At 43.8% G+C, this 27,659-nt stretch overlaps 1 protein-coding gene across 1 annotated transcript in view; it reads left to right on the plus strand.

The window, feature by feature from the left end:
• LOC111874877 (beta-1,4-glucuronyltransferase 1) overlaps positions 1–27,659 on the plus strand; it is a 54,705-nt gene that overhangs the window by 18,810 nt on the left and 8,236 nt on the right. The window contains exons 2-3 of the mRNA XM_023870734.2: positions 10,799–11,805; positions 19,029–19,185. Coding sequence (XP_023726502.1) covers positions 10,799–11,805; positions 19,029–19,185 — 1,164 coding nt within the window. The remainder of the gene's footprint in view (positions 1–10,798; positions 11,806–19,028; positions 19,186–27,659) is intronic.

A 27,659-nucleotide genomic window follows, 5' to 3' on the forward strand; every position in this document is an offset into this window, starting at 1 on the left:
AGTAGTAGTAGTAGTAGTAGTAGTAGTAGTAGTAGTAGTAGTAGTAGTAGTAGTAGTAGTAGTAGTAGTAGTAGTAGTAGTAGAGGTAAAATTGTCCCCGTGAAGTCGTACTGGCGACTGGAGGTATAGCTCGACAATTCCTCACCTCGTCTCTAGATGGAAGTGAGTGGTCAGTTTCACGCCCCCTAGTATCAATTGCCTAGGAGACTGGAAGGGCCCCGCGGTAGTAATATTAGTTGTTCCCACATGAAAGCAAGAAGCTATGAATACATATGTTGTTGAAGCTCAACACTCAAGTAACTGAGTTTTTGGTGCGTTCACGAGAAAGTTGCAAAAATTCCGTCATTGCTGTCCTATTGTCCTCATGTTGTAAGTTCATAGTCGCTGAACAGATTTATATGAAGAGTTATATCTTCTAGGTTATAATACTGTGTAATCAGTTGAGAACCGAAGGACGTTTCGGAGAAATATGTCGCCTCCATACTCAAAACTCAAGGGTAGGCCAAGCAAGAAACTGACATGAAGCAGGCAGAAAATAAAACTTTGCTTGATTTGGTTCATTTTCAACGTGTCACATGACAGAACTCTTCATAACCACCGCCTGAGAACCTCAAATCCTTCATAGATTTTTATGAAATTTGATATCGAGAATTTCAACAAAATTTTGTTAGCACATTCGAATTCGGTTGAAATCGAAGAATAAAAATTGACGCTTACATGAATATCTAAGAAGTGGGATAGCTCAGTCGGTATAGCGACTAGCTGGACGGCCGGAGTTCCATTCCTTGCAGGGACAAGAAGTTTTCCCTTCTGCACAGTGTCCAGGCCGGCTTTGGAGATCACCCATCATCCTATAGAATGGTACCGGGGCTGTTTCCCCGGGGATAAAGCGGCCGGGACGTGAAGCTGATCACTCAACTCCGTCTAGCGCCGTCGTTAAGAATGATGGAGCTATACCTCCACTCCTCCATACTTCTCCATGGTTTGATAATTAATTAAGCACAGAGATTATTTTATCTTTCCTTACATTAAGACTTGTACCGTAATTTTCTCGCGTCTCTTGTATAATTATATGAATATGTGTCGTAGCAACAAAGCTTCGAAAGGAAGTTGTAAAGGGAAATTGAAACTCGTCTGATATCCCGTATAATTACAGAAAGACGAGCTAAACGTGACAGAATTATTACGATGTCTCCCTTACTCTCTTGTTAAGACATATGTAAATAGTTACTCATAGTCCCAACTTTACCTGTGATAAGTGTTAAGCGGGAGATGGTGGTGGCTCCATATCCTGACTGGAGGCTCTGAGGAAGAGCACGTATATAGCGAGGAAACGAAAGTTTTTTGGTGCTCTATGGTGGTGTACTGTTCATACGCACTGTGCGTGCTCCTAGACCTTACTGTTCGCAACAGGATTTTAGGGCGTGTACGAGGGGGTACCCAAAAGAAACCGAACTTATTTTTTTTTAACTTATTTATTCAAATTTTAAGCACAAACCTTCAATCCCCTTCAAAGTACTCTCCACTTACACTAATACACTTGTCTAGTCTTTTATTCCATTTTTCAAAACATTGTCTAAATTCATCTTTTGAGATGCTTGACAGCGCCTCCGTCGTTTTTTCCTTTCATGTCTCTTTTCATTCGAGGAAAAAAAAAAAAAGTCGCACGGGGCAAGGTCGGGTGAGTATGGAGGGTGAGGAACAGGGGTCATACCATTTTTGGTCAAGAATTGTCGTACAGACAGGGCTGTGTGAGCAGGGGCATTGTCATGATGGAAAAACCAGTCACCCGACTGCCACAAATCTGGCCGCTGAGCTCCAAGTCACTCCCGACAGCTCCACAATTTCTTCAATGGTCCGTCGTCGATCTTCCTTGATGATTTCACGAATTTTTTCAACATTTTCATGTGTTCGGGCCGTGGAAGGACGACCAGAACGAGGTTTGTCATCAATTGACATTTCACCATTTTTGAAACGGGAAAACCACTCAAACACTTGAGTTTTCCCCATAGCATCGTCCTTGTACGCCGTTTTTAACATTTCAAGAGTTTCTGTTCCACTTTTCCCGAGCAAAAATCAGAATTTCACCGCCGCACGCTGTTCACGAAAATCAGCCATTGCAAAAACGACAATCACACAAAACAGTTGTCACTATAAACTCTGCCGAAACTAGTCCTTACCTTCTGAAGCAACGGTAGTCGGCTTATCGACTCAGGAAAGTTAGCTCTATGCGCTCATAGCGGCAAAACGCGGTACTACAAAAGCTCTGCCCACAAAAAAATTAGTTCGGTTTCTTTTGGGTACCCCATCGTATACGTTAAACCAGAGCCATGGTTACATTGCGTGACCCTTCCATAGCGCAGCAGCAAACACTGCCACGCAGTTTTATTTTCTTACTTCTCCTCACCCTCATCCCAGTAGTATTTTTTGTTGTGGAAAAAAATTATTGTAAATACAAGAAAGGCCTAAGCAGTCCCGTCCGTCCCTCTGTAGCACATTCTTATATGCGTCTTATTCTACGTATTACAGCTGTCTCCCCGCAACTCATAATATAGATCTTAACTTCAACCTCGGAGTATACCGTTAATAAACTATACAATTACTTCTTTTCCTTTTCTTACATGTATTTTTGGCCGCGTCATAGCTCAAGCGGTCAGTTGCTGGCTTCCAACCGCGGCGGACGGGGTTCGGTCCCGGGGTCTGGTCAAGTGGGATTTGCGATGGACAAAGTGGCTCTGGGGCAGGTTTTCTCATTCCACCAATTTCTCCACAATCACCCTCACCTATCATCTGGGGCTGGTACAATAGGCCAGAAGTGGCCGCAGTACAAGGGACTTAGTCCCACCCCACTAGCAATAAAAAAATACATATCTATTTTATATAAACATAGGAATGTTGTTTATGAATTAACAGACGCCTTGCAGAATTTTTTTTTTCTTCTAGCTTAAAGAGCCCTGTAACTGACTTTGGGTATTCTTCTTTGCTGTTCTCAGACAATGTCCATCATTGTTGCCCGCTGATCCTCGTACAGTTTACACTTTCTGAGCCAGGTCTCTGATAGCATTATGACATCTATGTTTTTGCATTCTATTAGCATGTGCTGCCATCTGTTATACTCCTTTGTTTGACGTTAAAAATAATGACTAATTTTTCTTTTCATATTTATTTGGAAATATGTTTAAACTCAAGTATTAAAGAAAGGCCACGCATTACTCGAAGTCAAGCTACAGTAGAACAATTAATGTTTTATCAAGGATTCCATTTTGCTCCATTACAGTGTTTCTTTGTATCATGAATTTGGTTTAGTCCGTATATACCTCGTTTACGTTTATTTTTGTTACACTTGTTTATTGTTATTCTTTGTCTGGCTTCAAGTATAATGATATTTGTGTCTTTATTCGGAGAAATGTTTGAAATTGAATGTTACTGAAAAGGCATGGTATTGCATCAAGATGTATAAGCAGCCTTCAGATTTCTAAAGGACTCCTTTCAACAGAGATACGATGTTTCTTTATTCGTAGAATAAGACGTCATTGCACGGAGAATTGTGTTTTCTTGCGCGTGTGCCCTAGCTGCTTACTGCTGAGACTTCTCGTGTTTTGCTCAACAATTGCGTCACTGAATCTGAATACTCTCTCATACGTTCAGATGGATCCTTACGAAAGTCATGGGCCGCGCCATAGCTCAAGCGGTTAGTCGCCGGCTTCCCACAGCGGCGGCCCGGTTCAAGACCAGGTCAGGTCATGTGGGATTTATGGTGGACAAAGTGGCACTAGGGTAGGTTTTCTCGAAGTACTTCCCTTTCTCATTCCATCGACTTCTCCACATTCACCATCGGGGCTGGTACAGTAGGTCAATCAGTATTTTTTTTTAATTCGCTTAGTGAGGGGGTGGAGTCCAACTTGGTCCACTCGGCACGGCGGCCACTGATTGCCCTATTGTAGCCTGTCCCGGGTGATTATGATGAATTTGGTGGAATGAAGATTCGCAGGGGAAACCGAAGTACTCGGAGGAAACCCGCCCCGGCGCCACTTTGTTCACCACAACTCTCACTTAACCAGACCCGGAATTGAACCCGGGCCGCCGCGGTGGGAAGCCAGCGACTAACCGCTTGAGCTATGGAGCGGCCAGCTGAATCAGTAACCGACGTACCAAGTTGACTGTCTCACCCAATCCCAAGATACTAAAGTAGTCCTGTAGTGTGGTTAATACTCGCCTTTCACATTAGGAGGTCCTGAGTTCATATCTCAGCTATATTTTCCTTACTGATTTCGTTTTTTGTATAGAGAACAAATGCTAGGATATAAATTTAAATTAAGCCACGGCAGTTTGCAGTTCGTAGTTAGTATTCAGAAAGTCCTTGGTTCAATTGTCAGTTCGAAGATCTGCTATCAATACTGAGATTTCATAATCTTACTCAGTCTCTCCAGGCAAATGTCTTGATAGACATCAGTATCCTTATGCATCAAGCGGCCTCCGTAGTCTAGGGGTAACGTTCCCACCTCGTAACTCAATGTACGCGGGTTCAAACCCGGCGGAAGTCGTGGAATTTTTAAGGGCGGAAAAATTCAGGGAACAAGTCCTCCGGGAGGGACTTTAAGCCGTGGGTCCCGTGTCGTAGCTTTACGGAACGTAAAAGAACCTCATGTCCCAAGGGCACCACTGAGCCAAATTCAGGACATTTCCCGCCCAACATTAGTCTCTAACGCCTCTGGTAGAGGGGGGAAGCATCGAGATACCGCTGAGCCAGTAGAAGCCGAACTCGCTGGCTGAGTCAGGACTGATGGCACGCACCAGTATCGGTAGGGAATAGAGACTGGGAGAATATCATAGGGGGACGGACAATGGACCAACAGTTGGTCTAAGTGTATGGGGAAACCCACCCTCTCCAATACAATACAAATTCTTATGCACATAAGGAGATCCCTGATTTAAATGTCGATCTGCAAATCGGCTGCCTTGACTGGAATTTTCCGTGGTTTTATTCGGTCCCTCAAGCAAATTTCAGGATAGTACCACAAATTGGGCCCCAACTGCTTCCTCCCTCATAATTTCTAATTCATTGTTCATTAAATCGAACCATCAGACACTATACCATATGAACTACCGAAAGCGTCACAAAATCTAATTATTAAATGATTTTAGTTATAGTGTAGCGTAACACTTATAGATTAATATCAATTAATGAGGGCCGCCCCATAGCTCAAGCGGTTAGTCGCTGGCTTCCCACCGCGGCGGCCCGGGTTCGATCCCGGGTCTGGTCAAGTGGGATTTTTGGTGGACAAAGTGGCACTGGGGAAGGTTTTCTCCGAGTGCTTCGGTTTCACCTGCCAATCTTCATTCCACCAATTTCTCCACAATCACCCTCACCTATCATCTGGGGCTGGTACAATAGGCCAGTAGTGGCCGCAGTACAGGGGACTTAGTCCCACCCCACTAGCAATAAATAAATCAATTAATAACCACGATACGTACAAAAGAGGGCCATAAATTGCTTCCATTTTACTGAGTTTCCCCTTTCCTTCCCAAAGGAGTTATACAATATTCATCCGTAAAATCATGCCGTCGGAGGTTGCTGCTTGATTCGCTTGTGCTGCTGCGTCGGAACCAAAATCACACGAACATGTTTGCCTCCAGTCATGGTTACGCGAATCCTGAAGATCGGTCCTCCTTCCAGTATCATTCTGCGGTGTCCCAGGTGTGTTCCGACACTAAATGGAATATTAAAGAACAGTTCTTTTTAAGTTACGCTCAACTTCCGTTTTTTCTTATACCACAAAAGAATGTTTAAGCTCCATTACCCTTAAAATGTTCATATAATGGTAGGCACTGTTCTTGTTGGGGTCATATTGCGAAAAAAAACATTAAACAATATGGTTACGGCCGATCTACATTGCGGTAAAAATAACTTTATCACCATGACCTTGAAAATAATGTTTCGGGGTATTAGCTACGCGTACAGCCTACATAATAAGAAAAAAAAATTGACTTTATGTTACATGCGCACACTGAAGACAGTTATATAATTAATTTATAATAATTAATACGGTAATGCAAAATGCATGTAAGGTAGATGTTTCATTTCTGAGATGTACCATCAAGATTATGCGTCGTAAAAAGATAAAAGATCCTACTCAGACTGAGTACACATCTTATAAAACCCATTCCGTTCTGTTTGTGGTTGCGTTGCTAGGGTATCATTTCTTATAGTGAAAAAACGATGTATGTCCACCCTTCTTTCTTTCCTTTGCAGCCGTGTAATTAATACAGGGGTCATAATGTGGCATGACGGTGGTAAAGAGAACCAGCTTCTTCATGGAACAGAGTGCTCTTGATAAGCTAATAGTTTCTTAGACACTCCAGAAATTCTTAGCATTTTATTGAACCCGAAGGCTTATTCTCGTGTTTACAAGAGCCAGCCATGGTCCTTATTTTGAGGCACATGAATTAATTTCACCTCCTTTCATCATATTTCTTAAAGATCCATTTTAATATTAGTCTACCATCTACTCCTACGACTTCTTAGTGGTCTCTTTCCTTCAGGGCTTCAAAGCTTTTTATGCATTTGTCTTCACTCTTATGCGTGCTAGAAGTTCCACCCATCTCATCAATCTTGATTTAACAGAGTAAGTTCAAAGACAAACATATTCTCAATCTGAAAAGTGCGACATGTTGTGTAATTACGAAGATAATAATAGAATTGTATTTTTAATAACTGAATGGCATAAGCGATAATGACAAGTTGGCTAACGTGATAAAAGTTATTACAAGCATTCGGGGGGTGATCATTTCGAATCTTGGCAGAGACATCGGATATCCTGGCATTCTACAGCGTCTCCAGATATATGCAAGGTTAGAACCTGAAATCAGGACACCTCCAGTCCCATCCACATGCTTTGCAATTCAGTAATCACTGATCACCTTACCTTCGACCTGCAATCTGGGCTACTTGAATAATTCACAGATAAATAAATAAATACCAGTTAAATCTGCCAAATTACAAGAAACGAATTCAAGATAAATTTGTAGTACATAATTACGATTTTATTTCAATACACTGCTAGTTTCTAATCCCGAAAGTGCCAAGTATCGGAATTGTCGATCCTTGCAAATATTGTTATATCTGACGGCATGTGACATCATCTGTCATTTTACTTGAACTTATAGTCAAAATCCGATCACAGTGACCGTGCGGTCTAAGGCATTAACTGTCTTCGCTCGTTTGAACGCTGGGATCGTGGGTTCTAATCCAACTCAAGTAATGGATGTCTGTATGCGTTTATTCTGTGTTTGTATTATTCTCTGTTTAGGTAGTGGCCTTGCGACGTTCTGATTTCCCACCCAGGGAGTCCTCCCGACTGTGTATAGGATTAACAAACTTAAATAGTGGCCAAGGTGCAACAAAGGGCTGTAGAACCACAGACAGATAGACAGATATACGATGGGGTACCCAAAAGAAACCGAACTAATTTTTTTGTGGGCAGAGCTTTTATAGTACCGCGTTTTGCCGCTATGAGCGCATAGAGCTAACATTCCTGAGTCGATAAGCCGACTACCGTTGCTTCAGAAGGTAAGGACTAGTTTCGGCAGAGTTTATAGTGACAACTGTTTTGTGTGATCGTCGTTTTTGCAATGGCCCGAACACATGAAAATGTTGAAAAAATTCGTGAAATCATCAAGGAAGATTGACGACGGACCATTGAAGAAATTGTGGAGCTGTCGGGAGTGACTTGGAGCTCAGTTCAGCGAATTTTGACAGAAGATTTGGGAATGAAAAGGGTGGCTGCGAAATTCGTGCCACGACTGCTGAACAAAAACAAGGTCGCGTGGAAGCATGCTGTGCTTTGAAAGAAGAGTCCCAAAATGATCAAAACATTTTTCAGCGTTTTGCTGATGTTGCTGAGGTGAAGGAAAAAAACGACGGAGGCGCTGTCAAGCATCTCAAAAGATGAATTTAGACAATGTTTTGAAAAATGGAATAAAAGACTAGACAAGTGTATTAGTGTAAGTGGAGAGTACTTTGAAGGGGATTGAAGGTTTGTGCTTAAAATTTGAATAAATAACTTAAAAAAAAAATAAATTCGGTTTCTTTTGGGTACCCCCTCGCAGTCAAGAAACATTGGCATATAATTTCTTTCCTACACTTGAAGTTCATATGGAACATGAATATTTACACATGAAACAAGAGCAGCTTTGAAAACGGAAAATGACGACTTGGCAGTTCTAGGGTTAAGGACAAAGAGTCCGATGACGAAAGAAATGTAAGAAGCTATTTACATAACACGGAAACAGAAGATTGTGGCAAGAAAATATATGCATTGAGTTTATAACAGCTTGAACTAGAAGCTTAATTAATTTTAGTGTAGATAACAGTCACAGTGAAGAGGTGTGCAAGCAGTGCATAGAGGTAACGTTTAATTTTGCACGAACAGTTTATCTAGTTTATACAAGGGAAGTGTTGGGGCGATAACGTGCGGTCCCTTGATTTTCTATTGCTCGTTTAAAGTTCTTGTCTGTGTACATATGCACTCTTGTCAGGTGAAATTAATAGATCTTGAGGTTACCTCCGTACAATCTCAAAATAAACCCCAACTTACAAGAACATACGTCATTAAAGGTTAGTGTAGATTACAGCTGTACTGAGCGGTAACGTAATCTGCCCACATGCACCTGTGTCTAGAAACGTTTTATTGTACATGAACACACAAATAAAACAAACTCCTTGGCATTTAGTCCGCAAGCTAACTATACCGACCGAGCGACCGCCACTTGTCGGCAAAGTTTAGTGCCAACTTTTGCAGATAGAGGGTGTCGCGTGGTCAGCTCAACGAATCCTCACGGCCGTTAATTTCGGTTTTCTAGACCTGAGCCGCTATTTCTTTGAAATAGCTCCTCAGTTATCCTCACGAAGTTGAGTGGACCCCGTTCCAGACCCACTACTTTCAAAAAAATACGAGTATTGTAGCGCCGGGAATCGAACCCGGACCCCTGGATCTGTAGCCAGGAACTCTGACCACTAGACCACACAGGCGGTCTGTTGTACATGAACACTTAAAATAATTATATGAATTAAATTTTAAGAAGTATCCGAATTTATTTAAATAACAAACTTTTCTTATATACAGCACTTACAAGCTATATAATACCATAATAGAATATAGCAATATATGAAATCCGTTGCCAGCATACGACTAGTAAAGACCGAGAACCCTAGTGCGTGTGTAACGATCAATTCTAAAGTGTGTAGATCAGCGATAACGCTGTATTGCCTGTAGTCCAGAGTTGAATGTATTGCCAATAAAACCAATCATCCAATTAAAAACCCGTCTATAAGTCACGCACCACCTACACATGACAGTATTCTTAGAGCTCGTTTAATACCCGACCTCTTAAGGCCTCAGCCCCTTTCAGTAAGCGCGTTCCATGAGCTGTATGTTGTTCATTTCTGCATTTGAAATTGTGAAGCTTTGTTAGATAACGAGAGGGGTTTCATGTGAAGCTGTAAGTACTTGTCGGACTGCCCTGGTACTATTCTTTGTAGCACTACACCTCTGGCCATATGTCATCATGTGGCTGGCTCCACAATCCCAAAATTCTCAAAGCAGGGTAAATAAACTGGATGAAATGTACATGAAATACGATTATGCAGTGGTCTGTTTCAGTTGAACCTCAGTAAAGGCGAAAAAGCTAAAGTCATCCCTGTAATAGTCCGTGGAGGCTCATAGGATTGTGAGACGTCGAGTCTCCCACATTTTCTAGACAGTCGGCTCACAGATGGCGGTGAGGTGAAAAAGTTCAGATAATTATATTTGTTACAAGAAGTTTATGGGCATGCGATAGCGTAGTTGGTTGAGGCACTCCAATATCTACCTGACGATTTCAACGCAAATGTTATACTGTGGGTACTCGTGCCATTAAACGAGCTAGCTCAGTCAATATAGTGAGTAGGCTGCGGGCTGGACAACATACCAATCGGATTTCAGTTCCTGGTAGAGACAAAAGTTTTGTCTCTTCTTCATAGCTTATAAAATGACTCCAGACTGCTATAAAATAGACAGTAGGGGCCCTTGCCCCTGGGGAAAATTAGCCAGGGCATGAGCCTCTGACTAATGTCCAGGTTAAGAATTTCCGGAGCTCTGCCTCCTCTCCCTTATACTTCTTCACGTCGTGGTACCTAATTAAGCACAGGTACGCGTTACCTTTTTTAACTCCATTAATGCCATTGAAACTGAGCAGTTGTAATTTAAGTCTCAAGTTTGTTTTGCCGTGGTCGTATAAAAATATTTCGAGGGACATTGTGCATTGTCCTACATTTTCAATGCCACATCGTTTTCGAAACCGGTTCTGTTTATTCTCTTCAGATCAAAGAATAACGCAACGAATTTCGTTGGGCCCTTTGACAGACCTAGTGTCAAACCTAAACTGTAACTTTAAGTAGTCAAAATTTGAAAAGATATCCAATATACAAGTTAAGACGGCATTCAATTTGTGAGATTTGACATTCTCGCTTTGATGATTTAATATCTTGTAGGATTTGACGCTGTGCAGTCTGGTAGACGTTTATCGACGCTTTAGAGGAACTTATTATTAGAGACTGAGATTGATTGTCTTTGTTACTTATTGGATTTTATGTTCTTCCTTCAAGATGGAGGCAGCACGTTCCTCCGAAATCTCAGAAAAATCAATAAACTTTACATTCCAGAACAGACTGATCTTCATATTTAATTTATTTTCGTGATTGCAGCTGTAAACGGGTTGATAACATTGGCCGCTGTTAATGAGTATGTTCTGTTCCCAGATCGCGTGTCGACTCTGGAACCTGAGCATTATAAGCGTGCTCATCCTCACCTTCTCCAACATCCTTCTGATCGTACGGCTTCTCCACTCCACGGACTGCTCTCGACAGCAACCATCAGCATCAGAACCATTGCATCTGCAGCAGCCACAGGTTCAAGACAGTCGAACTTCAAAACAGAGCCACGAATCGCCACCTCAGTCCGCACCTTGCAAACAAGTGAACTCGACAGCTGGACCATCATTCACTGTGTCCACCACCAACACAACAATATTTCATGTTGACCTACAACTTGGACGTTGGGATTCCAGACATCTCTACAAACTTTTTGATTTTGCACTTCCTGGAGATCAGTATGCCGAACTCTCTGAGAAGTATTCGGTATGCCTTGCGACTCAGAGTTCACTAGAGAAGCTCCAATCCCTGGTGCAAGTGGCGCATCATTGGTCCGGTCCAATATCTGCAGCTGTGTTTGCGGCAGGCGATGAATATCCACTGCTCCAGCTCTACATTGCTTTCTTGAGACGTTGTTTTCCTGTCGTGCGTGATCGCGTTAGCTTCCATCTAGCATATCCCAAAGATCGTCCGCCTGCAAAAGTTCGTCCAGATTTTCCACTGAAACCTAAATTAGACTGTCGTAGACCAGAAGCAGCATTAGCAAATTTAGTGCGTCTTCGTAAACCGGAAACGGTAAAGTGGAGAATGAAGGCTGCATATCCGCAAAATCATTTGCGCAACCTAGCGCGACGAAATTGCCAGAATCCATACGTCTTCCTCACTGACGTTGATATAATTCCAAGTGCAAAGTTGGCCGATGGGCTTGATGTGTTCCTCAAGGATGCCAAGTGTAAAGGTTTGTGTGCCTACGTAATTCCAACCTACGAACTGGATGAGAGAGTGCACTTCCCGCGGAATAAAACAGACCTCATCCGGTTGGCCAGGAAAGGATTGGCCAGGCCATTCCACCACAAGGTGTTCATATACAATCAGTTTGCGACGAATTTCTCTAGGTAAGTGTCGAAATCCTTCTCCTGAACAAGAACGAAATGCAATGTCCTACAACATATTAAATATAATTGTTCCATCAAAACAATAAGCTAATACAAAAAGGTAAAGTTGTCCTTGTGCTTAATTAGATAAGGACTATGCCATGAAGACATAAAGAGGATTTGAAGTGGAGACACAGTTTCACTTCTCATGACCTCGGCACTAGATTGAGATGAGTGAAACAATATTGTAGTGTATAGACCCGTTACTAAACGGTAACTCTGTAAACAATAGCTGTTACTCGGTATATACACGCAATCAACAATAGAACAACGGTGATGCAACAACAGAGTGATTGATGGAAACGGTGTTTTCTCTTGGGTCCGCCCCGAAGCTATATAACGAGGACCCCAGGCCAGCTGAGTTGGGAATTGAGAGAGTAATTTGAGGTTTGGTAGTTCAGTCGAGTTCTGCAAGGGAGGCTGAGAAGACATGGCACTATATTTCGGTTAGGGCCGCGCCATAGCTCAAGCGATTAGTCGCTGGCTTCCCACCGTGGCGGCCCGGATTCGATCCCGGGTCTGGTCAAGTGGGATTTGTGGTGGACAAAGTGGCGGTGGGGCAGGGTTTCTCTAGTACTTCGGTTTCCTCTGCCAATCTTCATTCCACCAATTGCTCCACCATCACCCTCACCTGTCATCTGGGGTGGGTACAATACCCCAGAAGTGGCCGCAGTACAAGGGACTTAGTGCCACCCCGCTAGCAATAAGAAAAATATTTCGGTTAGCGGGGAGTTGAGAGAGTTCAGTTGCGGGATATTCGCCGGACAGAAGGGAAGCTGAAGCATCTCAACTGTTAACATCCATTACCAGGAAACGTCTAGTGAAGACACTGCAGGCTGGAGAAAATTTAGTGTTTCTAGCAGTGATTTGTATCGTGTGGAGATCAGCGATGGCGCTAGAATTGCTTGTAATACCGGGTGGTGTGTATAGGTGGTCAGTAAATTCAATACTCAGTCTGTGCCCCGTCTGTAGTCACACCCCTTAATCGTGACAATATATACACCATAATAACGGTGTATGGAAGCTGAAGAGCTAGTCGGTATAGCGATCAGGTTATGGGCTGGTCAGTCGAGGGGTTAGGGTTCAATTCCTGGCAAGGGAAAAGATGTTTTTCTTCTCCATAACGTCCATACCATCTCAGGGGCCCACGTATCCTCCTATACAATGTGTACCGGGGGCTGTTACTACAAGGGGCAAAGCGGCAAGGTCACGAAGCTGACCACTCACGTGTAGTGCCGAGGTCGCCCATAGGTCTTCATGCTGACGCTGTCAGCAGTTGAATATATTGTCACATGATGGAGCGCCTATAGACTGGTTTTAGATTGATGATTGAATTTATTGGGCTGTTTGATAAAGCGCGTTACTACGCTTTACAATTCACAATTACAAACACGCATAGTGAAGACGTGACGTCTTCACTGGCCTTTGATTGGTAGCGGCTTCCAACAGCGCACGTTCCTCTTCCTCTAGGTTTCGGAACTTTCCCCCAGCCTCAGCTACCGTCTTCTAACAGCAATAGCTCACAACGACTGAGCCTCACCAGCCCTCTAACTAACTCACCGACTACCTCAGTCACTCACCAACCAAATAACTCATCACTCACTAACTATCCTGTTTATTACATCTCGGCATGGACCGAACAGAAAATACCGTTTGCGGGCCGTTGCACAGTAACGGCCCTTGTCTAGTTTGTTTCACGGTCGTTGCCTATCAACGGGTCCCCATGCCACAATATGCAGCGTACGACGATCAGTGAATAATGAGTAAGAATGTATGTAGATGATACCGGTCTCAGTGTCGTTTAAGGTTCTGTGATTAGAGTGACTGAGGAAACTCACGTGGTACCTCAGTCAGGGTAGTTGAACCGATCATATTACGGAGTCTGTTATGCGCATTACTACTTGAGCAGAGCAGAGCAGCGTATGACATGACACGATGTGATTTATCCACGCAAACAAATGTTGAGGTTGTAGTTTGGACGCTCCTCTCCGCGTTTCTTCCAAATAATTATTCACTGATGTCGTCATTCGGCTGTGTTTAGTCTGTCTTACGGAGCCGATAAGCAAACAACAGAAACATGGCAAAGCCTAATATTATATGATTCGTAGTATCATACATAATTAGTATAACCTAATATAAAATTGCCGGTCACTGTAGCCGAGCGGTCTAAGGCATTTACTGTCTTCGCTCGCTTGGAAACCGGGATCGTGGGTTCGAATCCCACTCAGGGCATTAATGTTTAGTTTGTGTGTGTGTGTGTGTGTGCGTTTTTCTGTGTTTGTGTACAGGTAGAAGCCTTGCGACGAGCTGATCAACCGCCCAAGGAGTCCTACCGAATGTATAAGATCTAGAAAAACCGAAGTGAACGGAGAAGTTCATGGAGGTAGGCTTAGGCCCACTGGGGCTGTAGAGCCAAGGGGAAAAAAATATAAAATTGCCGTTCATGGTGGCCGTGCAGTCTAAGGCATGAACTGTCTTCGCTCTCTCGAACACTGGGATCGTGGGTACAAATCCCACTGAAAGCATGAATGTCTGTTTATGTTTATTGTGTCTGTGTTAGATAGCGGCCTTGCGACGAGCTTGTCCCCCGTCCAAGGATAAGATTAAGAAAATGAAGTAAAACAAATCGTTTCACGGATGGTGAGTGCTCCAAAGTTAGAGCAACAGGTATGGAAGAAGAAGAATATAACATTAACATATCATAATGGGATACGGGATAGCATATTCGGTGTAGCGACTGGCTACGGGCTGGACGGCCGAGGGGTCGGAGTTCAAGTACCGGTGGGGGTAAGAAATTTCACTTCTCCACGTCCAGATCGGTCGTCTAGACCGACTCTGGGGTTCACCCAATCTCCTATCCAATGGTTACAGGGGGCTCTTTCCGAGGGTTAAAGTAGCCGGGGCATGAAGCTGACGACTCACCTCCGACTAGTGCCGATGTCAAGAAAATGTGGATCTATACATCCACTCCCCCGTACACCTTCATGGCATAGTGCTTAGTTAAGCGCAGGGACAACTTTGTATTTTACTACACCATGGCTTAATAGAAGGTCACTAAAAGCCACCAGATGATAGAGTTCGCAGTGTGAAAATTTGCAGTTTTATAATTTTAATGCGTGTTCTATAAAACAGACGAGAGGATAAAACCAACACTGAATAACAGCAAGCATTCCACGACAAGTATTGGTAAAATAATATTCAATTTCAACAAACAAATATTGTCATTAATAACAAAGGAAGGACGAAACAAAGCATACCTGTGGATCAAATTTAGGTTCGGAATTAATTTTTCCCCGATGTTTCGTCTGAGGTAACGTATTTTGAAGTGCTCATTTGGACGGAAGTTACGGGAGATTGTATTCCATTTGATCCATAAAGAGTTAAATACAAATCCATCGAGTGGAAATTAAAGAAGACCGGAATGCAAAACATGATTAAATTACCGCACATTTTATTTTCTCTTTGAGTCGATTTTATATTTAATTTTATGAATGGTTTTTGTTTTCAGTTTAGGAATATAAAATGGAATTCAAATTGTCCTTAGACTTCGTGGGACAGAGGGTCACACGATAACCGGGTAAAGCCAGTGATATTGGTAGTTAGGAATATTACTTCAGTTGACATCCATACATAGCCATAAGACAGCTGCAGGAGCCGGACGGGTTGCATAAACTATAGAAACGAAAGTCTCGCGGTTACGTAGTTAACAGAGACAGCCTAAGGTAAAGCTAAATTTGCCACTGTGCTTAACTAAGCACTACACCATGATGGCGTATGAGGGAGTGGATGTATAGATCTAAGTTTTCTCGACCTCGTCTCTAGTTAGATGTGAATGGTCAGCTTCACGCCACGGCCGCTTTATCCCAAGTGAAAGAGTTCCCAGTACTCATTGGATAAGAGGCTGGGTGGGACACAGAACCGGCCTAGACTCTGTGGAGGGGGGAAGAATTTGTTTCCCACGTCGGGAGTCGAACCTCGTCGGTGACAGACCAGAGTTGAAGAAAACCAACTGTGGATTCAGTTTAATAATAATCTTACTGTACAGACGAATCACAAGGGTAGCGTTCAGATCAAGTTGGCTCAAGCCATAATGCTTTTGAATTTTGTTCTAGAAGCACGCGATTCGAATCTAAACTGGGACACCGACTATCTAGACTACTTCTTGGTTTTCCTCAGCCCATCTAGGTATATACAGGGCGAGTATCATGAATTAGGCAACGAACATTTTCCCTCACACCCTTTCCAATTTATTAGCCACTATTATCAATTTATTCCCCGTGTTCATGCGGGTTAGAATACCTGGACCATAGCTCTGCAAGTTCATAGAAGGCGATGAAAAGGGAACCCATTGCCTGAGGGTATAGTTAGTTATTTAGAGAGGGTGGGTTTCCCCATGCACCGCGACCAGTTTGATCTATTGTGCTTCCCTCTATGATATTCTACCAGTCTCTATACCCTACCGATAAATGGTGCGTACCATCAGTCCCGCCGAGCAAGCGAGTTCGGCCACTTGCTTAGCGGTGTCTGTAAATGCCTCCCTCATCTATCAGAGGCCTTAGAGACTTTTGTTGGGCGGAAACGTCCTGGAATTTGGCTCAGTGATCCCCTTTGGGGATATGAGGTTCTTTTACGTGCCGTAAAGTTACGACACGGGACACACAGCTTAAGTCCCTCCCGGAGGACTTGTTCCCTGAATTTTTCCGCCCTTAAAAATTCGACGACCTCCGCCGGGTATTTGAACCCGCGTACTACGAGTCATGAGGTGGGAACGTTACTTCTAGACTACGGAGGCCGCTGCCTGAGGGTATAACTGAGCCACCCTGTTCTTGGGGGATATAAATACAAGGACCTGGTCCTCCAGGTTGGGGGTTGGATGCGTGGTTGACGACTTTGTTCCGTAAAAATAAATTATTATTGCGAAATCAAAGAAGTGAAACCCGGATACAATCTTGCAGAATCTTCTAAGGAAGGCTGTGGCTCAAAAGGGGTTGTTTTGTCAATGATCATGATGATGATATTTATCAATTTATTCGACATTTTATAGTGGGAGTTACCGACACCATCTTGTAAATAAACTAGACAGCGATGCAGTGTGCCCCAGACGTAAAGCACGGAGATTCAATGTGATGCTGAGGGTGACTGGGAATGGCAAAAGAAAACCATTTATTTCCAGTATCAATGAAGAACCCAGATGGACTAAACTAATCCAGATACGGAGTACTATCTTCTGGGATGTGGCGCCATATAGTCCGCTAGATTTTCACTGACTTGATGTTCAGGATCGAAGCCTCTTTACTTCCCATCTGATTTCACGCTGGATTCTTGCTTGGTTTATTTTTCGACCCTGAAGATGGTGGCAACATGTTCTCCGAACGGTCAGTTGACTTTCAATGGACTGGACGGTGTTATAGGATGGTATGGATTGGATTGATCTGGCTCAGGATAGGAACCAGTGAAAGGCTCTTGTGAACACGGTAATGAACTTTCGGGTTCCATAAAATGTTGGGAAGTTCTTGAGTAGCTGCAGATTTGGCTTCTCGAGATAGGCTCAGCTCCATAAGTAAGTAAGTAAGTAAGTAAGTAAGTAAGTAAGTAAGACGGTGTTAAGGCCGCGCCATAGCTCAAGCGGTTAGGCGTTGGCTTCCCACCGCGGCGGCCCGGGTTCGAGCCCGGGGTCTGGTCAAGTGGGATTTGTGGTGGACAAAATGGCGCTGGGGCAGATTTCCTCCGAGTACTTCGGTTTCCCCTGCCAATATTCATTCCACCAAATTCTCCATCATCATAATCACCCGGGGCAGGTACAGTAGGCAAATCAGTGGCCGACGTGCTGAGTGGACCCAGCTTGACTCCACGCCCCCCTCACTATGGGAATTAAAAAAGAATAGGTAAGTAGGTCTGGAAAGGAGTTCAGCGAGAATAAATTAGAGTAAGGAGTATGCTAATTAGTGGTTCAGGGAAAACACAAGTTCCTCCTTTCCTTACACCTATTTGTTCTTCCTGGACTCATTATCAGGCTCACCTCGCTCTGCTTACTACTTGCCTGTCGCTGGTTGCTTGGTTAACCATTCGACCCTGANAGATATGATTTATCAGGTTTCAAGTATGTTGGATCTGTGATTCTCACAGCATTTACTATGAAGTGTAGTTCTAATATATTTTCTAATATGATGTCGTGCAGTCCGTAGAAGTTCATCGAAGTTTCGGAGGAACATGTTGTTTCCATCTTCAGTATAGAAGAGAAAGCCAAGCAAGCAGAACGAGCCGAGCGAAAAAATATTTTTCTTATGAAGGCCTGTAAAGCTTACAGTGGCCGAGCGGGCTAAGGCATGAAATGTCTTCGCCCGCTCAAACACCGAGATCATGTGTTCGAATCCCACTTGAGGAGTGGATGTCTATGTGCGCTTATTCTACGTTTGTGCTGTCGTGTATGCAGGTAATGGCCGCGCGACGGGCTGATCCCCCGTCCAAGGAGTCCTACCGACCGTGTGAAAGCTCAAGAAACAAAAGAAAAATCGGCCAAGGTCCAACAAAGGGCTCTAGAGCCATAGATAGATAGATAGATAGATAGATAGGCAGCGTCATAGCTCAAATGGTTAGTCGCTGGCTTCCCACCGCGGCGGCCCGGGTTCGAGCCCGGGGTCTGGTCAAGTGGGATTTGTGGTGGACAAAATGGCGCTGGGGCAGATTTCCTCCGAGTACTTCGGTTTCCCCTGCCAATATTCATTCCACCAAATTCTCCATCATCATAATCACCCGGGGCAGGTACAGTAGGCAAATCAGTGGCCGACGTGCTGAGTGGACCCAGCTTGACTCCACGCCCCCCTCACTATGGGAATTAAAAAAGAATAGGTAAGTAGGTCTGGAAAGGAGTTCAGCGAGAATAAATTAGAGTAAGGAGTATGCTAATTAGTGGTTCAGGGAAAACACAAGTTCCTCCTTTCCTTACACCTATTTGTTCTTCCTGGACTCATTATCAGGCTCACCTCGCTCTGCTTACTACTTGCCTGTCGCTGGTTGCTTGGTTAACCATTCGACCCTGACAATGTAGGCAATTCGTTGCTCCGAAGCTCGGAGGACTTCTGTGGGACTACAAGACCTCATGATAGTTAAGCATCCTTCTCAAGTTCCATGTAGTTCCGAATACAGCGCTGTAATGTGCTTGTGTTTTGCGTTTTGTCTCACAGATGGCAGGCGAGTGCAGGGAAGGAAGGAGAGGCCGTGCACGTGAATCATAACGTGACCAACTTCGAGTTCTTATATGAGCCGTTCTACGTAGCACCTGACACCGTCCCAGCCCACGACGAGCGCTTCATTGGCTACGGGTACACCCGAAACACACAGGTGAACTGTCACATATAGCTTCAAACTTATCAACTCATTATACAGGGTGTACTATTTAAAACGCAACACAAGTAAGCGCAAGTAAGTTTACGGGTGAAATCAGTATTTGTATTTTATTGCCAAGCCGGTCACGGTAGCCGAGCGGTCTAAGGCATGCACTGTCTTCGCTCGCAAGGAAGCCGAGATCATTGGTTCGAATCCCACTCAGAGCATGGATGTTTGTGTGCGTTTTTCTGTGTTTGTCTACAGGTAGAGGCCTTGCGACGAGCTGATCACTCGCCCAAGGAGTCCTACCGAATGTGTAAGATCTAGTAAACCGAAGTGAAACGGAGAGTTTCATGGAGGTAGGCCTAGGCCCAAATTGGGGCTGTAGCGCCAGAGAAAAAAAATTATTGCTAAATGTTTCTCGAACACCATCAGACAATTTCGGTGCGTAGTACTGTGTCAGAATGAACACACATTCTACTCATGAATATACCATGCTCGCACCTGCAACGTTTCTGTGCAAAGTGGTCACAGCAGCAGCCTAGCAACCAGGGAGACAATAACTGGAATGTCACGGGGGAAATTATGAAAGTCCATTGTTACACTGGGTGAACATCTTGTGATTACATTTTTGAGCAGTAGTACGTGGTTGTTCTTGGATTTTATTCCAAACGGCACGGCCTGTATACAGGGTGTTTCACGACTTTAGGGCATAACTGCAGGAGGTGATTTCCTAGGTCTTGGTGATCAAAAAGTTCATATATACATGTGTCCGATTTTGGACGGTTACGGAGTTATGACCGTTTTTTCATTCCCGTACACGCCCTCGTGTGAACCGCGTCTGTCATCTGGCGGGTCGCTATTTTTAGCCAGCTACAGACAGAGCGTTCTCGTTATCTCGACACTTGAGAGGTACCTAAGGCGTGATGGGTTGGTATGTCCGGCGCGGTTCACAACCGAGCGGCAGCCTGTGTTGCGGCCGGCGGTGGCATTTTCGAAAATCAGGTTTAAGCACCAATAAATTCAAATTAAAGGTAATTTCACGAAGTTAACTTTACATTCATACTTTAAATGTATCATGTATTATGCTGGTTTATTATTTTGTTCCGTTTATTGTCAGTAATCGTTACCTTCTATTCTGAGTTTAAAACGGTCATAACTCCGTAACCGTCCAAAATCGGACACATGTTTATATGAACTTTTTTGATCACAAAGACCTAGGAAATCACCTCCTGCAGTTATGCCCTAAAGTCGTGAAACACTCTGTATATCAAATTACCACATCCAGAGCAGCTTCGTGGACTAGAGTTCTTAAAAACCGTGATAGGCGCACAGAATGTCAAGAAACGCTTTGAGAATGTGGAGGTTAATTGTAGAGTTCAGGATAGCCAACCACTGAACCTTACACTGAACTGGATTAATGACGGACATTATTCATTTCATGTTTTTGTTTAAAAAGAACGTATCGGAAGCCGAATTTGGCCCCGTCATCAAATACAAATGTGGTACGTTCCTCCGAAACGTCGGCAAATTTCTGTCAAACTACATAACATCACAGTCCAAAAGGTGTTTTTATTATGAAAATCCTATACAGGATCAATGCAAATATTTCCACGCTCTTATTGCTTGCCCCCCCCTTCCAGGTCAAATTCTCTTCCTAGCACTTTGCTTCGAAACACTCTGTATCTACGTATATATGCTTATTGTATTAAGTATGAGAATTGTGGATTCATTTACCGTAGGACATGGTGCAGTAGCGATGTCCTGTTGTTACCTGACGTTATATTACACCTTGATAGATCGATGCCCCCTCCAGATTTCATCGCGCCCAAAGATACGCTTTTTTGTTTTTCGGTTTTAAAATCAGCACAGTTTAGTTTGCCATCTCTTAATGAGAAATATAATTAAGTAAGTTTTACTCGATAACTTTCCCAAAATAGAGACTTCTGTCTTCTCGGTAGTCCATTGAAAGCCATGCGACGTTTCGGGGAACATGGTACCTCCATCTTCAGGGTTAAAAGAAAAGCGCCTTGGAGGTCCATAGAGTTGTGAGACGTCGAGGCTCCCACATTTTCTAGACAATCGGCTCACAGATGGTGGTGAGGTTGTCAGCCTTACGCACCGGTCTCTCTGTACCCCGAGGAAGATTCCTGGTACACATTTTTGTTAGAGGCTGAGCCGACCCCAGGGCCACAGTGCGGCTTGAAGGATTAGGCCAATTGAAAAATCCAGTTACCTCATCGAGAATCGAACCCACTACCTTCCGGCTTGTAACATAGTACTTCAACCAACTACGCTGCCACGTGCCCCGCATTAAGCAGGTGGCAAGCAAAATATCGAAACCCCTTACTAAATAGTAACCTTCCAATGGGGTGGGGGGATTACTACATTACAATGATGTTCGATTTAGTTTTGCAGTTTCAATTTTTTCATCGTCACTTGCCTGTGTATAGCTAGCTGTCCCTGTAACAGGCCGTGAAGGCCCATAGGGCTGTGAGACGTTGAGGTTCCCACATTATCTAGACAGCCGGCTCACAGATGGCGGTAAGGGTGTCAGCCTTACGCGCCGGCCGCCCTTTAACCCCCAGGAAAATTCCTGGTACTCAATTCTGTTAGAGGCTGAGTCGACCCCAGGATCATAGTGCGGCTGGAAGGATTAGGTTAATTGAAAAAATCCACCTCTTCGGTACTCGAACCCGCGATCTTCCGGCTTGTAGCATATAGGCAACCGAAATTTTGCACGGAATTTAGCAGGCACAATTGATGTGTACAATAAGGACGATGTTTCGAGATGAGAACTTGAACTGTTGCCTAACATCGCCACGGGCTGGATTTGAAACACCTGCTCTGGGAGAAGTATGTTCGTGTTCTGTGTACTGGAGCGCAAGTTTTTATTGTCTGTGTGACTAAATAACGCAAAGCACGCGGAGAGGAGCCCTAAAAGGTGTTCCCAGAGCGGCAAGTTTTATGGGTGTTGAGGCAAGCAATCAGCTTGGCTTCAGCTTTTACATCAGGCCGCAGCGGGCGTATAAATAAATCATTTACGAAAGTACAAAACCTAATCAAAGAAAAAGCAACCCCTTTTGAGAGTCCACCAAAAGAATTCTTACGAACTGGGACATGTAGTTTAATATTGATTGCTTTATCACAGACGTCGCTTCATACAAATGTAGGATGCATATATATATTTTTTATTGCTAGTGGGGTGGGACTAAGTCCCTTGTACTGAGGCCACTTCTGGCCTATTGTACCAGCCCCAGATGATAGGTGAGGGTGCTTGTGGAGCAATTGGTGGAATGAAGATCGGCAGGGGAAACCGAAGTACTCGGAGAAAACCTGCCCCAGCGCCACTTTGTCCACCACAAATCCCACTTGACCAGGCCCGGGATCGAACCCGGGCCGCCGCGGTGGAAAGCGAGCGACTAACCGCTTGAGCTATGGCGCGGTGCATATATATTTGGAAATTATAGCATACATTCTATATAATATTGCGGCATGACGCCCGAAAGCCGGTATAGAGAAGTCAGAATAGACGTTTATTTCTAGACAACGATTCGGTAAACACATTCCCGTGACAACGATACGTAAGCAACGGCTATGCAACTGCTCTCTAAACACACCTTCCCAACAATAGAGAGGCTGTGTTTTCTGCGTGGTCCCTGCAAAATGGTTATAAAGAACAGTTCGGTTGAATAGAACTTTGAACCCGAACGGAGGCTGGGTCGAATACCTCCGCTGTGGCCCTGCGAGTCGTAGGAGGCGACGAAAAGGGAAGTCTCAAATCTGAGACAGTAAAATATGGTCGCGAGTCCCAAGTGACTCGGACCCGAGAAAGGCTGCGCTGGCAAGGGCCAGCAGCATGTACAAAAGACAGACCCGTCCTCTTGTCAGAGAGGGCGCCCCACAAAAAGAAGACCGTAACTGTCAAACAGTAATAAATATCTGGTCATGAGCCCCAGATGGGACTCGACACCAAGACTTACTGACTGAATGACTGGCCGTCAGTCACAATGTGACTTTGACTTTGACTTCGAGAAGAATTGAGTCCTGTTTCGAGACGCCAGAGTGCCAGGATATGTGCTTAGGAGCAGAGGGATTGAGTGAGTCGAGTCTTCGGAATTGGCAGTTGCAGAATACTTGTAGTGGTAAGAGAGAATGTAGGCGTTGCAACGAAGAGTTCATGTGTGCTTTAAAGACCTAAAAGCAATCATACCAAACCCACTAACTTCCTTCCCAGGCTTCCGAAACGTCATATCCTTTCAGGACATTATATAATGTGCGAAGTCTAGAAACTCGGCAATCCCAATTGCGGAACTTGGCCGGATCATCACCGAGAATTTTCGTAGTTTTCTTCAGTTTCTCGAGGCTGTTCCTGTGACTGTACCTTAAAATAGGTTACACTCCTGTCCGAATCCTTACGTATACTCCGCTGAGTAGGAAATTGTCACTTTCCGAAAATGCAGTATTTCTGATTTCACTGGTCTTAGAGGGTTATTTTGCAGCCGGGATGGCTCAGTCGATGTAACGATGGGCTACGAGCTGAGCGGTAAGTGGTTTGATTCCCGGCAAGGGAAAGGGATTTTCTCTACTCCACAACGTACAGACCGACTCTGAGGCCCACAGAGCCTACTATACAACAGGTACTGGGGACTGTTTCCCCTGGAGGTAAAGTGGTCGGGGCGTGAAGCTGACCACTCACCTCCATCTCGTGCCGAGGTCAAGAATGTTGCAGCTATACCACCACACCCGTGTGTCTTCACGGTATTGTACTTAATTAATTAAGCACGGGCACAGCGTTACTTTTACACGACACTATATTCCAAAAGACGGATCCCTTAAAGTTAGAAATTGTATGCAGGGGTGCACGGAATTTTGGCGTCTTCGCTTTCTTACTGTCTCCATATTATCCGTTAATGAATGCAAAATTTGGTTTTCACCCAAAATTAACTCCATGCATCAGAGTCCTTCTTGGTAAGCTAACAGATCTTCAGATATTCATGCACGTGCTTGCGCTTTATGTAACCAAAAGGTTCATTGCCGTGTTCACAAAAGACCGGCACTGTTTCCTGTTCGCATAACCATAATACTTGAAAATATAAAGGACATCCCATATAGTCTTAGAGGTTAAATCACAGAATTTTGATTACACGCCTATAATAATAATGTCACGTGTATGGGTGACTTATAAGACGGGGTTTTGGATTGGATGATTGGATCTATTGACACATTATTAACACACCTCGGGACTACAGGCAATACAGCGCTATTACTGATCTACAAACTTTACAAGTCACCGTTACACACGCACTAGGGTTCTCAGTCTTCACTAGTCGTATCCTGGCAATGGATTTATAACAGTCTCGCTATCACTTTAAAACTAATATGATGATATTATAGATACCAAATTTTAACTTTCAAGTTTGAAAACGTTTCTCTTTGTATCAAATCAACTGAAACGAGTAAGATTTTTTTATAAATAATATACTTGAATCTGTTCTACATACCTCACAGGAATAAGATATAGAATTCCTTGGCGATATTAATACATTGACTGATTTTTTGGAAGTAGGGACTAGGAACGTAGGAAATAATTCTATAAATTGGGCCCAACTTTTTTTACCTGAGGACGTAGACAGAGTCAAATATTTATTTTAAAGAAATATAAAGACAGTGGACGATACCTAAAATGTCAGTCCTGGAACTTATATCAAGTTTCATACAAATCAACAGAGCCTTTAAATTTGGTATATTTTAAAAGGGTATTTTTTATTTGCCCCACTCGATACGTCATGTATTTGCCGAAAATGTGGATTAACTGACGTATAAATGAAAGTAGGATGTAGGAGTAATATAAGCATAAGGATTTGTGATGACGTACGTGTAGAACTGTGGCTCAGTGCCTTATGAACTACCCACTAAAACAGTAGAGACCTGCATTTCGAGGTTCGTCTATTCCAAACTACAACTTGTGGTTTGTTTTCCCCTTCCAAACATCACCTTAGACTGCCTCTGTAAGCATTGTACCACAATGGGGGTTAGAAAGGTTAAGCCTCTTATCTCGTTGGTACACAATGCGTAGTTGACCCACTGAACGCGATGTACCAGTATTTACACAGCAGCAAGTCTCAAAATCCACTATCGCACATGTCAGCAAGCACACAGCAACAGCCTGTATAATTAAAGGTCGTAAATCTCATGATTTTGTGTTTGTTGTTACCCCCATTCCAAAATGTCTGTTTTTGGTAAGAATTGCTAATCTCATGTTTTCATCCCAGACACTATGCGTCTGAATTTACAGATTAACTATTATTTTTTTTTAATTAAAATATTTACTTCTGGTTGAATGAATTCAGATGCTTGCACATTGTGATAAGAATGTTTTAGTATAAGTTCAGGAATTAAGTAACAATAATTTATTTTCTTCAATTCGCTTAGTGGGGGGTGGAGTCCAGCTGGGTCCACTCGGCACGGCGGCCACTGATTGGCCTATTGTAGCCTGCCTCGGGTGATTATGATAATGGAGAATTTAGTGGAATGAAGATTGGCAGGGAAACCGAAATACTCAGAGAAAACCCGCCCCAACGCCACTTTCTCCACCACAAATCCCACTTGACCAGACTCGGGATCGAACCCGGGCCGCCGCGGTGGGAAGCCAGCGACTAACCGCTTGAGCTATGGGACGGCCTATAAATTTATTTAGTAAAATATTTCGTTTTAAAGACAGACATAGTTGTCAGGAGTATAGGTTTCATGTGAAATTCTGTAAAAACTGTAATATTTGCAGATTTTTATGTGTGCTGTGTTTTGTTTGTGTGATGTGTGTTATTTGTGTGTTGTGTCTTATTGTAGTACCACTGCCACCGGCTAAAAACCCATTTGCAGTTAAAATAAATAATAATAATAATAATAATAATAAAGCTTGTCTCCACCCTCCCAGGTGCTGGGATAGCCCAGTTTGTATAGCGACTGGCTACGGGCTGGGTGACCGAGGGGTCGGAGTTCAAGTCCCGATAGGGTAAAAGAAATTACTTCTCCATGTCGTCCAGACTGGTTCTGGAGCCCACCCAACCTCCTATCCAATGGGTACCGGGGGCTCTTTCCCCTGGGGTAAAGCGGTCAGGGCTTGAAGCTGACCACTCTCTTCCAACTAGTGCAGAGATGAAGGAAACGTGGATCTCTACTCGTACATCCATATGTACGACTTCATGGCGTGGTGCTTAATTAGTTAAATACAGGAAGGGCCGCGCCATAGCTCAAGCAGTTAGTCGCAGGCTTCCCATCGCGGCGGCCAGGGTTCGATCCCGGGTCTGGTCAAGTGGGATTTGTGGTGGACAAAGTTGCGCTGGAGCAGGATTTCTCCGAGTACTTCGGTTTCCCCCGTCAATCCTCATTCCACCAATTGCTCCACAATCACCCTCACCTATCATCTGGGGTTGGTACAATAGGCCAGATGTGGGACTTAGTCTCACCCCAATAGCAGTAAAAAATAAATACAGGAAAAACTTGATCTTGCCTTAAGAATGTATACACGCCGTACATTAAGCCGTAAATCATATGTGAATGACAGCTAACAAATTGTGTGTTCCCTTCAAGTCAAATACTAAACCGTCAGTCACATGAACACGGAGGGCACTATACTACAAGCCGGAAAGTCGCGGGTTCGAGTCCTGATGAGGTGCATTTTTTCACACTGATATGTTGGGATTTTGGACTTTATCCATCGTCCTGGTTTTTAAGATAACAAATAAAAACACGACGTTTCGGAAACTGGATCCGTTTCCGTCCTCAGGTGAAGGAAAACACCTATTCAGTTGGGTCCCTTAGAAAGAGCTACTGGATTGAGGCTANGACCTTACCACGATCTATGAGCCGATTGTCTAGAAAATGTGGGAGACTCGACGTATCACAACCCTATGGGCCTCCACGGCCTGTTACAAGGATAGTTTTATTTTTTTTCACGTGAACACGACGTTTCGAGGGTGATATTTGCATCATTCTCATGCTTGGCTGCTTGAGATGTTAAAGTTGACAAATAATGTTAACTTACAGGTGTTTTAAAAAGGTATTAAACTTGTAATGCTGGGAGCGGGTGTAAGTACTGGAGTTAAATAGTACTGTTTCTTCATTCAAAATTTTTGTTGTTGTGGGGGGGGGGGGAGNACGGGGCGTTAGAAGATTTTACAAAAAATATTCCAGCACGTATGTAGGCACGCTAAAGTTTTCTAGTTACATGAAAACCGTACAGAGGGCAGAAAAGTCGAGGATTCTCGTCCAATTTCACACAGCGTCAGTCACAGGAACTCGCTGTACGTGGATGTAGGATTAGGAACGGTCCGTTGTGTACAAGGGCCTGACTGGACGAAACACAAACGACCGACCTAGAAATGAGATGGCTGTGTTACCACGGTCCCCTGGATTCAGCCCACTTTAAATGAAAACTTCCTATCGTAATTCTCCAGTTCGCTCACTGTGGTCACCTTTTTGTTTTG

Source organism: Cryptotermes secundus, unplaced genomic scaffold (assembly GCF_002891405.2).
Source record: "Cryptotermes secundus unplaced genomic scaffold, Csec_1.0 scaffold160, whole genome shotgun sequence".
In the NCBI taxonomy this organism is placed as follows: domain Eukaryota; kingdom Metazoa; phylum Arthropoda; class Insecta; order Blattodea; family Kalotermitidae; genus Cryptotermes; species Cryptotermes secundus.